Source organism: Hemitrygon akajei, chromosome 18, assembly GCF_048418815.1.
Source record: "Hemitrygon akajei chromosome 18, sHemAka1.3, whole genome shotgun sequence".
Classification (NCBI taxonomy): Eukaryota; Metazoa; Chordata; class Chondrichthyes; order Myliobatiformes; family Dasyatidae; genus Hemitrygon; species Hemitrygon akajei.
In genome coordinates this window covers 10,197,130-10,210,146 of record NC_133141.1, presented here as the reverse complement: position 1 = coordinate 10,210,146, position 13,017 = coordinate 10,197,130, and the positions used below count along the sequence as shown (strand labels likewise).

Below are 13,017 nucleotides of genomic sequence, written 5' to 3'. Positions count from 1 at the left end.
GTACTTTAAAGAATAGTTTTGAAGGTGTTTTACTTGGTATCTGAGAAGTGATGATCTCTTACTAATCGTATTTATATAATATTTATAAGAACTATATAGGAGCAGTGCTACTCTCTATTTAATCTGTCCTGAGCTTGCACTGGGAGTGATTGAGTAGTCAGCATACAAGGAGCTTTACTCTGTATCTAACTGGTTTTCTCAGTGTACAGTATATGGGAATCCTTATGCTCTATCATTTGTAGCTGAGTGGTTGTTTGGGCAGCATTGAAGGAGCTTTCCTCTGTACTAAGCCCTTGAATAATTTGCTCCAATCGTGTTTTAATCATATAGTATCATAAACATATAGTCAATGTTGGAGCTTCACTTTGTCTTTGCTGTGCTGAAACTGTGTATGGTGTGTATTTGAATGTGTAGTGTGGAAACAGCTCTATATAGCTTGTGAAGTAGGATTATTCAAATAATGATAAAAACATGAGAAACAGAAGCGGGAGTAGGCCACTCAGCCCCTCTTTTGCCTGATCAGCATGAAATGACATCATGACTGATCATTGACCTCAGTGCTATTTTTCAGCGTTAACTCCACATCCTTGATTTCATAAGTTGTATGAAAGGAAGTCTGTGTAAGTGAAACGTGTTTACCTTGTACTCAGAGTGTGAGAATGGGCAATGCTGTTCCATATTTCAATGGATTTAAACTAGCACTTTGAGTGTTTGAAAGGGACGTTTCAAAGAAACTTTACTCTGTCTGGAACCTCTGGTGAACTGCCACAAGGGGAATGTAAGATAAGCTTGTCTAACCCATAATACATGCACTAGTAGTGACAGAAGATGGAATGATACTGTGTAACTAACCCTCTCTGACTGTGAACTTTAAAGGTCTTATGTAGGTGATGTGGAGTGAGCTCTAATCTATATTTTACACACATTGTTGATCAGGTTGCACCCCCAATGTCCTTGATGAGCTCAAGACCACCTTCAATAAGCATGCTGTGAATCACATTTTGTATAATGGGATGAACACTTATCTATCAGCTGTCTTTAGAATGGGCAAATTATACCTGACTACTCAATGGACTAACCATGCGCTGTTTGGGTTGTACAGAGTGCACTCAAAAACAAGATCAAATGGTTGATGAATAAGAAGAAGGAGAAAGCTAAAGACCATTGGTTGGACTGGGCTGACGCAAGCTATGAGGTAGGTAACTTTGTGTAATTCCCTCCAGAATACCAGCAGTATATATTGTGAAGGCAGCACTGGGAGGTATGTACACTGTTGCCATGAATGGTACTGTAGGGAACTTGGTGTAAAGTCAGTGTCTCTCACCAGCTGCATTGAATGATATGTCTTTACACTCCTGCCTCAGGTAAGCATTGGTAGAGCTATTTGGAACAGGTTCCTGCTCTCCTGGGAATCGCTATCTTTTGCAAACATCTTTTACATTCTGCTGGGGGTGCAGAGGCTGGTGGGAGAGACTGAAGAGGCAGAAGGGGTGCAGGTCACCCAGTGAACACCTTGCTATTAATTGTCCGATGCTTCCATTTATTTGTATTAACTTTCTGTCCTGAATGTTCCCTTTGTGCCAAAGAGTTGGGCTTCTTTTGTTGCTGAATGCCTCACACCCTGCCTGAAAATGGGTACTGAGTGAAAGTCAATCCCAGTCAATCTTGCAGATGTATTTGGTGATTACACTTCTCAACTTTTCAGTTTCCCAAAGGGATTGATGGAGAATATGTGCCACAAAGTATTGCTCATAAGCTCTGAATTTCATAGGCTCTAGGACACAGATGGCAATTCAGTATGTCCGTGAGGGACCATTTGTGGGTTAAGACATTAAAACAAAATCCTGTCTGTCCCTTTGCCAAGGATCCCAGAGCAGATGGGGTCAATGGACATCAGGGTGAATCTCCTGGAGATTGTTATCCTGCAGATAACAGTACTACCAAAGATCTAGACATTGCCACATGGCTGTTAAAGGGAACTTACTGAATTGGCTCCTGAGTTTCTGTGAATTATGTGCTGCAGTGGTTTAGGATGTGCTGAGACAGCAAAGGGCACAATCTGGCCGAAGAAAGTAAACATGTAGGTGCAGCAGGCCATTGGCTTTCATAATGAAAGGATTTGAGTACAGGAGTAGCAATGGCTTACTGAAGGCAGGTGAATGGGGCTGAGGGGCATAATAAATCAGCCATGATGGAATGATGGAGCAGACTCTGTGAGCTGAACGGCTCAATTCTGCTCCTATGTCTTATGATAAGGGGAGAAAGTAGGTTCAGGATCCTGAACTTGGATCGTTAAGTATTGTTGGTGTCAAAGGGCTGAAGCACATAATCAAAATAAGAATCATAATCAGATTTAATATCACTGACATATGTTGTGAAATTTGTTTTGTGGCAGCAGTACAGTGCAATATATTAAAAATTATATATATAAGAATACATAAAAAGTAAATAAATAGAACAAAATAGTGAGGGAGTGTTCATAGGTTCATGGACTGTTCAGAAATCTGATGCTGTTCCCCAAATGCTGAGTGTGGTTCTTCAGGCTCCTGTACCTTCTTCCTGATGGTAGTAATGAGAAGAGGGCATACCTGTACCCACTCCCATTTTCAACATTTCTGTTTCTCCTGGATTGAACTAATACCCCATGGAAATAAATTACATCTTGTTCTAATTGCATTTTCTCATAAAAGTATGGTATAATTTATGTTTTTCTTATGCATGCTATTTATATGATACTATGTACCTGTGATGCTGTTGTAGCTAAATTTTTCGTTACACCTGTGCATATATGTACCGTACTTGTGCACATGACAATAAACCAGACTTTGACTTCATATCGGTTGAAGCAATTATTTTTAACATTTTTTAATGGGGAGGTGGTAGTCAGCTTTTGAGAGAGAAAGGGAGGCAATGCCCCGACTCCAAAACATGGTAATTTGGTCGAAATGAGATACTGATATTACATTTGTTGCTCAAATTTATTGTGTTTCAGAAAAAGATCATCAGCGATGCGAAACGCCTGTGCAACTTGCTGATGTTATACCTACTGCTGCCAATGTACTGGGCCCTCTATGAGCAGCAGGGCTCACGGTGGACCCTTCAGGCGCAGGAGATGGATCGCAATGTGGGTTCGCTCCAACTGAAACCAGACCAATTGCAGGTATGGCCACCTTAGATCTCTCAGTGGTGACAGAGCCAAGGGTGTAAATTGATTGAAAGCAATGCTTTAGATGCTTTGACAGAGTGTTGGGCTAATGCATCCCAGGACATTACCTGGATGCTGGGGGTGCCATTTAGTATGGATCAGATTTAGATGGTTTTATCAAAGGTCTAACACAAAAATAGTGTGAGGGCATGAATCCGAGAGTTAAGTGAAGAGGACAAGAGACATAGAACCTCACATTAGCAGGCAATGGGCATGAGCTCCAGAAAGCAACATGAACTCTTGAGTCAGAGGTTGAGTGTCATTCACCTCTGGAGTCAGTTTGGAACATGAACTCCAGGGATGTTGAGGAGTTTATTAGGGAGCTGAGGAAAGCTTTGGAAAAGCGCAGGCAGAACTGAAAGGGTGGGGACCCTTAGAAGAATTTTGTAGATGGACAACAGACAAAAGGGGGAAGTACATAAGGCAAATGATCTGAAGCAGAGTCAGACTTTCTTCTTGTGTCTCTGAGTTTCCTGATTTACACCTGTTAATCTGGACATCGTGCCGTTTGCCCTGACTGTGGTTTAGTCAGACATGATTATGGGGTCCACGGCCCACTCGGTGGCTCCCGAGTTCACTTACTTCTTTGGGTTTATATCCCTCTCCCCATGTCTCTGGGTCTTATACCCTCTCCTTCTTACAACCGACTGACGCCTCTCCATCTTGATTTATGTTTCTCTTTTTTTCAGTGTATTTAGCTCATTCACTAACTGTATCTATAGCTTTCACTGAAGTATGATTTAAAAAGGGGAAGGGCTGGTTGTTTAACATTCAGGCTGAAGAGCTTTTCAGATGAAATGGTGGAGTACTGGATAATAAAGGGAGGAGTGTTATCAATGTTAGTTCAATAAATGACAGCTTTTTGATAGGTTAGAAGGAAATATCACAGAGGTTGTATGAGTTGAAAAGAGAGGATGGACAATGGCATTTCTGAAGTACATTGAAGACTTCCAGAGAGTTGAGAGAAGTTGCAGAGGGAGGAGGGAAATTTGTGATATATGGGAAGTGACCAGTGTAGTGAAAGTGGGATATTTAATTACCCAAATCTAACTGGGATGTAATCAGTGGTATAAAAGGTATAGATGACATAGAATTCTTAAACGGCAGTGAAGTTTATATGCCAGTTCAGAGCAAGGTTGACAAGAGGAAGGTGGGTTTCTGGATTCAGTTTTGGAGAATGAAGTTGGGCAGCTGAGATGATATTCATAAATCAGTTTCATTTAATATAGTGGCCGAGGATGAAGCAGGGTTAAGCAGGGATAGGGCAAACATTTATGAAAGCATTTAAAAATTAACTGAAGTAGCTCAGTGGCAGGCGTATGAGGAGACTCGAGGAGCACAAGCTGAGTATTTCCACAAAGATACAGGAAGGGACAGCCAAATCTGGAGCCCCCTGATCTATAAGGCCAAAAGGGGGTATGATAAGGAAGGAAAAGGAAGACAATGAGAACTTAGAACTACGAAAAGCCCCTGAGGCATCAGAATAAAACCATAAGACCATAAAGTAATGCAGAGGTGGATGAAGTAATGCATTTGGTAAGGTAGGGATTGTACAATAAGTGAGTGATGTCGAGGAAGAGAGGGACCTTTGAAAGTGCATTCATGGATGCTTAGAAGCAGCAGAACAGACAATTACATGGTTTAAAAAGCATGTAGGATCCTTTCTTTTATTAACTAGAGCATAAGAACTGTGAGGTTTTGCTGAGACAGTGTACAATGCTTCTAAGGCCACAGCTCATTTATTGTACACAGTTTTATTCACATCATGGGAAAGGTGAAACTGCAATTCAGAGAGCATAAGGGAGATAAAGTCATACAGCACGGAAACAGGCTCTTCAGTGCAACTAATCTATGATTCCTATCCAAGCTTGGCTGATCTACTTGTGTTTGGCCCATATCTAAGGCAGATATGAGCTAACTGTGAGGAGATGAAGCAGTCAGTAGCTCAGGTAGCACCTGTGCACAGAAAACCGGGTAATTATTTCAGGTCAATAACTTCTCTTCAGATTTCCAACATCTATAGCTCTTTCCTCCAGATTAATGAGAATATTGCCCATTCTATAAAATGTTCACTACATGGAAAAATTGAATAGGCTGGAGCTGTTTTCTCTGGAATAGAGGAGGCTTTGGCAAACAAACTGAATTGAGATGTATAAAGTTGTGAAAAGCCTAAACAGGGCTGTCCTGTTTACTCTGTTTTCTTAGCACGAGACAAAAAAACAAGGGGCAGAGGTTTAAAGTAATTAGTAAGATGTATCAGTGGGGAGAGGAGGAGTGTGGTGGGGATCTGAAACTCACGGACTCAAAGGGAGGGGATGTCAACCAATCAAAGGGGGGGAGGAAGAGGTGTGAACCTCTCACTGGGGGAGGGATGTGAACCCAAGAGTGAGTGGGAAAGTGGTCCAATCCCCAGAGTCACAGTGAGCTGAGGTAAAGGCTTGGTTGGTAAGAGAAGAACACGGGCTTCATCATCCAGCCCCAGAGCTTCAACGTTCCCACAGTCTGCAGGGGTTATTCTGATTTACTTTGCACCCTTTATCTCCATGTTTCTACTCTGTTCTAGACCCTGAACGTATTCTTTGTGCTGTTGCTGTTGCCATTGTTTGAAGGAGTCATCTATCCTCTGTTTGAGAAGATAAACTTGCAACTTCAGTAAGAACCATTGGTCTATACTTCACCCTTCTTGTTACATATGCGCGGTGCAAGAATGGCAATGGAGTAGTATTGTTTAACGATTTTACTTGTAATGTTAGTAACGGTACACGCCGGGCAGCTTACAGTGTGGAAGTGACGAACCGGGCCCGCCGAGACAAACAACATGCGCACTAGAAAGCCTGCGCCAAAAAGAGAGAGCCCTCCTTGCACAGGAGGCCCAATCGATTCATTGTGCTATCAAATGGCCACATCCACGCTCACCACATTCTCACAATCGGTATGATATGACACATCCCTCCCCACTGTCGATGAGAACCGCAGAGGGAGAGAGTAGGTGAGGTAAACGATGAAAAATGGTGAAATGTATATCCTGCTTGGTACCAGTCAGCTGACTGGCACACCTTTGTAGAATGCTGCGGGGGTGGTGTGGTAGCTTCCCTCTCTGTGCTTTCCTGGTTAGCTGATGTTGAGGGCACTGGGCTGTAAATCTCCTCTTCTCTTGATGAAGAGTCCATTGGTTCATCTGCTGGGATGCTGGCTTCATCAGCAGAGGATGCTTCTGTAGCTTCCCAGAGTCCCCCGCCAGTTCACTAACGATATAATCCAAATGTCACCTCGCAATCTGTCGGTCTGTCAGCTCAAGCTCTGCTACTTGACCGTGACAATGCCGGACACAGCCCATAAACAGTTTTCTTCCCGTGAGATTCACATGTAGACTTTATCTCTGGTACCAAACAATCATGGCCTGACACTACTTGCCGCAAATTTGCCAGCTGTAGGAGATCTGCTCTCTGCAGTTGATCAGGTTCTTCCACCTCTGAGCCCACCGCATATGGCACTGGATGGGCCTTGTAAAACATTGACTGGCAGTCCTCCTTAAACTGGAACTTAGCTGCTGGACCATGCTGGTGCTCTTGTACTAGAGAATTCAATGCTGGTTCCCCCAACATGGCTGATGCAGGACAGCACTTTTTAAACCTATTTCTGTTCAGTAAAGAGCAAAAATAGGATGATGGTACAGACGAATGAGTGAGGAACTGGTGCAGGGGGCAGGGTTTCAGATTTCTGGATCATTGGGATCTCTTATAGGGAAGGTGTGACCTGTACAGAATGGACAGCAGGCAGGTCTGCTGGAGGTGTGGGGGAAGGTTTGAACTAATTTGGCAAGGTGATGGGAATTGGAGTGATAGGGCTGAGGAGAGGTTTACAAGCAGAGGTAGTGTATAGAGAGACTGTCAGAAAAGGACAGGCAGATGATAGGGAAAAATTGCAGTCATTGGAAGGGGTTGCAGTATAAAAGGAGGACAAAATTGAAAGGGGTGACAAATACAGGACTGAAGGTGGTATATTTAAAGGCACGCAGTATACGAAATAAAGTAGATGATCTTGTAGTGCAGTTACAGATTGGCAGATATGAGTCATGGCTGAAAGACAATTGTAGTTGGGAATTTAGTATCCAAGAATACACAATCTATCAAAAGGACAGGCAGGTAGGCAGAGGAGGAGGTTTGGCTTTGCTGGTAAACAATGAAATCAAATCCTTACAAAGAGGTGACATAGGATTGGAAGATGTAGAATCCTTGTGGGTAGAGTTAAGAAACTTCAAGGATAAGAAAACGCTGAAGGGAGTTATTTACAGGCATCCAAACGCTAGCTAGGATGTGGTCTACAAATTACAATGGAAGACAGAAAATGCATGTCAAAAAGGCAATGTTATGTTAGTCATAGGGGAGTTCAATATGAAGATAGATTGGGAAAATCAAGTTGATGCTCCAACCCAAGAGAGAGAATTTGTGGAATGCCTCCCAGATGGCTTTTTGGAAGAGTTTGTGGTGAGCCCACTAGGTGAAAGAGTGTCTCTTTCCTATAACTATTGGGCAGGTGTTGTGTAATGAACCAGATTTGATTAGGGAGCTTAAGATAAAGGTATAGGAACCTTTTGAAGACAGCGATCATAATATGATAGAATTCACCCTGCAATTTGAGAGGAAGAAGCTAAAGTCAGATGTATCAGTATTACAGTGGAGTAAAGGGAATTACAGAGCGATGAGAGAGGAGCTGGCCAAAGCTGATGCGAAGTGGACACTAGCAGGAATATTGGCAGAGCAGCAGTGGGTGGAATTTCTGGCAGCAATTTGGATGATGCAGGGTAGCTACATCCAAAGAAAAGGAAGTATTCTAAAGACAAGCTGACACAACTGTGGCTGACAAGGGAAGTCAAAGCCAACATAAAAACAAAAGAGAGGGCATATAATAGAGCAAAACTAGTGGGAAGTTAGAGGATTTGGAATTTTTTAAACACCAACAGAAGAAAACTAAAAATAAACCATAGGGGGTGGAAGATGAAATATGAAGGTAAGTTAGCCAAAATGATAAAAAATGATACCAAAAGTTGTTTTTTAGATATATAAAGAGTAAAAGAGAGGTGAGAGTAGATATTGGACCACTAGAAAATGACACTGGAGAGATAGAAATGGAGACAAGGAAATGGCAGATGAACTGAATAACTATAATTCTGGTCACCTCATTATAGGAAGGATGTGGAAGCTATGGAGAGGGTGCAGAGGAGATTTACCAGGACGTTGTCTGGTTTGGAGAACAAGTCATATGAAGCAAGGTTAGCAGAGCTGGGACTTTTCTCTTTGGAGCATAGAAGAATAAGAGGGGACTTGATAGAGGTCTACAAGATTATGAGAGGCATAGATAGGGTGGATAGTCAGTACCTGTTTCCCAGGGCACCAATAGCAAAAACCAGAGGGCATATGTACAAAATTAAGGGAGGGAAGTTTAGGGGAGACATCAGGGGTAAGTTTTTTACACAGATGGTTGTGAGTGCCTGGAATGATTTGCCAGGGATGGTGGTAGAGGCTAAAATATTAGGGGTATTTAAGAGCCTCTTGGACAGGCACATGGATGAAAGAAAAATGGAGGGTTATGGGGTAGTGTGGGTTTAGTAATATTTTAAAGGATTATATGGGTCAGCACAACATGGAGGGCTGATGGGCCTGTACTGTGCTGTAGTGTTCTATGGTTCTATTTTGCATCAGTCTTCACTGTGGAAGACATGAGTAGTATGCCGGAAGTTCGAGAGTGTCAAGGGTCAGAAGTGAGTGTCTTTGTGCTTACTAAGGAGAAGGTGCTTGGGAAGCTGAAAGGTCTAAAGGTAGATAAGCCACCTGGACCTGATAGACTACATCCCAGAGTTTGGAAAGAGGTAACTGAAGAGATTGTGGAGGCATTAGTAATGATCTTTCAAGAATCAACAGATTCTGGCATTGTTCTGGAGGACTGGGAAATGGCAAATAACACTCCATTCTTCAAGAAGCAGAAAAAAGTAATTATAGGCCAGTTGGCCTGACTTCAGTGGTTGGGAAAGTGTTGGAGTCCGTTATTAAGGATGAGGTTTCGGGGTACTTGGAGGCACATGAAAAAATAGACCAAAGTCAGCATCGTTTCCTTAAGTGAAAATCTTGCCTGACAAATCTGTTAGAGTTCCTTGAGGAAATAATAAGCAGGATAGACAAAAGCGAATTAATTAATGTTGTGTACTTGGATTTTCAGAAGGCCTTTGACAAGGTGCCACACATGAGGCAGCTAAACAAGATAAGAGCCCATGGTATGACAGGAAAGATACTAGCATCGATAGAGTATTGGCTGATCGGGTGGAGGCAAAGATGGGAATAAAGGGAATATATTGCACTGCCTGCCAGTGACTTCTTGTGTTCCACAGGGGCCTGTGTTAGGACTGCTTCTTTTTATGTTACATGTCAATGACTTAGATAATGGAATTGATGGCTTTGTGGCTAAGTTTGCAGCGATAGGAAAATAGGTGGAGGGACAGGTAATGTTCAGGAAGCAGAGAGTCTGCAGAAGGACTTGGACAGATTGGGAGAATGGGCAAAGAAGTGGAGGATGGAATACAGTGTCAGGAAGTGTATGGTCATGCACTTTGGTAGAAGAAATAAATGCATAGACTAGTTTCTAAACAGGGAGAAAATTCCAAAATCTGAGGTGCAAAGGGACTTCGGAGTCCTTGTGCAGGATTCCCTAAAGATTAATTCACAGATTGAGTCTGTGATGAGGAAGGCAAATGCAATGTTAGTGTTCATTTTGAGAGGACTGAAATATACAAGCAAGGACGTAATGTTGCGATTTTATAAAGCGCTGGTGAGGCCTCACTTGGAGTATTGTGAGCAGTTTTGGGCCCCTTATTTAAGAAAGGATGTGCTGACATTGGAGAGGGTTCAAAGGAGGTAAATGAAAATTATTCTGGGATTCAAATGCTTACCATATGAGCAGTGATTGAAAACTCTGGGCCTGTACTCACTGGAATTTAGAAGAATGGGGGGGGGGGGGGTGGAATCTAATTGAAATCTATGGAATGTTGAAAAGCCCAGATAGAGTGGATGTGAAGAAGATGTTTCCTTTGGTAGGGGAGTCTAGGACCAGAGGGCACAGCCTCAAAATAAAGGGGCATTGACTCAGAACAGAGATGAGGAGGAATTTCTTTAACCAGAGGGGGTGAATCTGTGGAATTTGATGCATAGGCGGCTGATAGGTTCTTGATTAGTCAAGGCATGAAAGGTTATATGGAGCATGGAGGAGAATGGTTGAGAGGGAAATGGATCAGCCATAATGAAATAGAAGAGCATTGGACGAACCAAATGGCCTAATTTTGCTCCTATAACCTGAAGTCTTAAATTAGGCTCTTTACCTCCCCTGATCACATTCATGGATAAGTGAAACAAGTGCCCTTGGTAAACCACTTCTGGCATAAAGACACCATTTACATCCACACTTTCTCCACCATCTTCTATGTGGACAAACTTTCTCCTCAGACCCTTTTTAAACCTTTTCCCTCTCACCTTAAACCTGACCCCTCTAATTTTAGACTCTCCTACCGTGGGACAAAGACTGTGACCATTCACCTTATCCATGCCCCTCATAATTTCTCCAGTGTAGCTACAGAACACAGAGTCTGGCCATTGTACTTTTGGAATCTGGTGTAAGGATAATCCACTTAGCAAGATGACGGTTGACCGCCGTGACCAGCGCAAATTTCATGGACTGGTAGTCCACTGTGAGTGTAACCAAGTAAGAGAGTGATTTTGGTGGGCAATGTCATGGGTTTGGAAACTCTTCACTCTGGCCATCCTCTTGTGCAGAGTTGATTGAATTCTACTGGTTTCTCATGGTGTGTTGCTTAGTGAAGGACACCTTCTCGAGCTGCCTGACCTGACTGAACTGGCAGAGACTGTCTTTTGATGCCTGCAATCAGACCATTGGGCATCTCTGTGGAGACTTGCATGATCTCTGTGCAGACTGTAGGCTGGTGGTCGGTATCTGCTGGCAAGCATTGATGCTTTCGGGAGGGCGCTGAATCTGTGCAAGGCCTCTCTTGACTGCCTCCCGGTGGCAAGCTGTCCAGCGTGCTTTGTCGCAGGACAAATCGTGCTTTTCAGACAGGAAGCTCTACTGTGTCCTCGCACCATGGGCTCCAACTATTAACGCTTGGACAAGCATCACGTCTTTTAATATACTCAGTGGATATCTTTGTACTTGCATTCCTGCGCCACTAGGGTCAGTCTTGTGATGAAATTATCTACGTTCTCACCAAGGGTCTGTCGCAGCTGTGACAACCTGAAGCATGCTGTAAAAACATTGTCCTGCATCCCCAAACGTTGTCCAAGGCCTCAAATGCATCTGTCAGTTCAGATTCATTCTGCAGGTGGAAAGCATCAAAATAATTCTGCCCGAGTTCTCCCAAGTGCATGTAGTGCAGCTTGAGTTTCATTGCCTCCTCCAGCTTTGCTGCTGGTGTTAACATTGGTAGAAGCTCAATGTAGTCCAGGAAGGTCGTCTTCCATCGCAGTCAGGTTCCAGGGGTGCAGCCCAAAACGGACTGGGCCCTTGGAGTGGAGGGCCCAGTCTTGATTTGATCCTCGTTGCCCAATGTTATGTCTGCACATCGCAAGAATTACAGTGGAGTAGTATAATTAAACTTTTTTACTGGTCATGTTAGTAACAGTACACACTGGGCAACTTACAGTGTGGGAACGATGAACCAAGTCTGCCAAGACGAAATGCATACGCACTTGAAAGCTTGCGCCCAAAATAGAGCACCATCTGACACGCAGGAGACCCATTCGATTCACCGTGCAATCAATCCATTGGCGGCATGCGCACTCGTCACATTCTCGCAATTGATCTGATGCAGTACTGTTCTCACAGCGCAAAGGACTCTCTCAAGGAGTGACCATCCCTTCTGAATGTGTAGCTTTTGTATCTCCTGATTCTTGGGCTCCTTTTGGAAACTCAGTTAGCTGAGCCACACACTCTTCCTGTAATCCCTCATCACTGGTTTCACAGTTCCTATAATAAGTGTTCCATCACAGGGGTTCTGCATGTAAGGTTCTGACTGAAACTGAGATGTTGAAGGAGAGACTCATTCTAACTGGAGACAATGTTAATTAATTGCTTTCAAAACAGTTTCCTAGAACAATAGAATGTGGATTACTGGTTCCACCCTCTCCAGCCATCTCACCCCACCACTCTCTCCCCCACTTACTCCCATGCCTCAATCAACTGATTATTCCTCTTGAGGTACCAGACCCCTGCCCCCAGGAGATAGGCCATTCTTTTTCAGCCACTATCACCAATCCAATGCCCAGCTCCAAATGGGTAGCTGATTTTCCTCCAACACCATGTTCCTCTCAACCTGTGAATGTTAGGATCACCTCCTCTCGTCACTTTGTCCTCCGAACAATTTCAGATGAATGAACACTTTTCACCTTCTGAAGGACAACTAGGAATTGTCAATAAATGCTCAGGTTGCTGAAAATGGGTATAAACCATTCGAACAATGCTGGAGACATCACTGACCATCAGTGATGAACTGAGCTGAGAAGTGGAGTGCAATCCAGAAAAGTGTGAAGTGATTCACTTTGGAAGGCCGAATTAGAAAGCAGAGTGCAGGGTTAATGGCAGGATTCTTAACTGTGTGGAAGAACTGAGGGATTATGGGATCACATCCATAGATCCCTCAAACTTGTTGTGTTGTTCTTCATTAGTCGGGGGATAGAGTTCAAGAATTGTAAGGTAACGTTGCAGCTCTATAAAACCCTGGTTAGACCACACTTGGAGTCTTGTGTTCAGTT

The 13,017-nt window shown here is 43.3% G+C and overlaps 1 protein-coding gene across 2 annotated transcripts in view; it reads left to right on the top strand.

The window, feature by feature from the left end:
• LOC140741066 (solute carrier family 15 member 1-like) overlaps positions 1–13,017 on the top strand; it is a 94,792-nt gene that overhangs the window by 58,733 nt on the left and 23,042 nt on the right. For both annotated transcript variants that reach the window (XR_012102001.1, XM_073070755.1), the window contains exons 11-13: positions 1,103–1,195; positions 2,993–3,160; positions 5,769–5,857. Coding sequence is in view for 1 of the 2 variants with exons in the window: in XM_073070755.1 (XP_072926856.1) it covers positions 1,103–1,195; positions 2,993–3,160; positions 5,769–5,857 (350 nt within the window). In the remaining variant the exon portion in view is untranslated. The remainder of the gene's footprint in view (positions 1–1,102; positions 1,196–2,992; positions 3,161–5,768; positions 5,858–13,017) is intronic.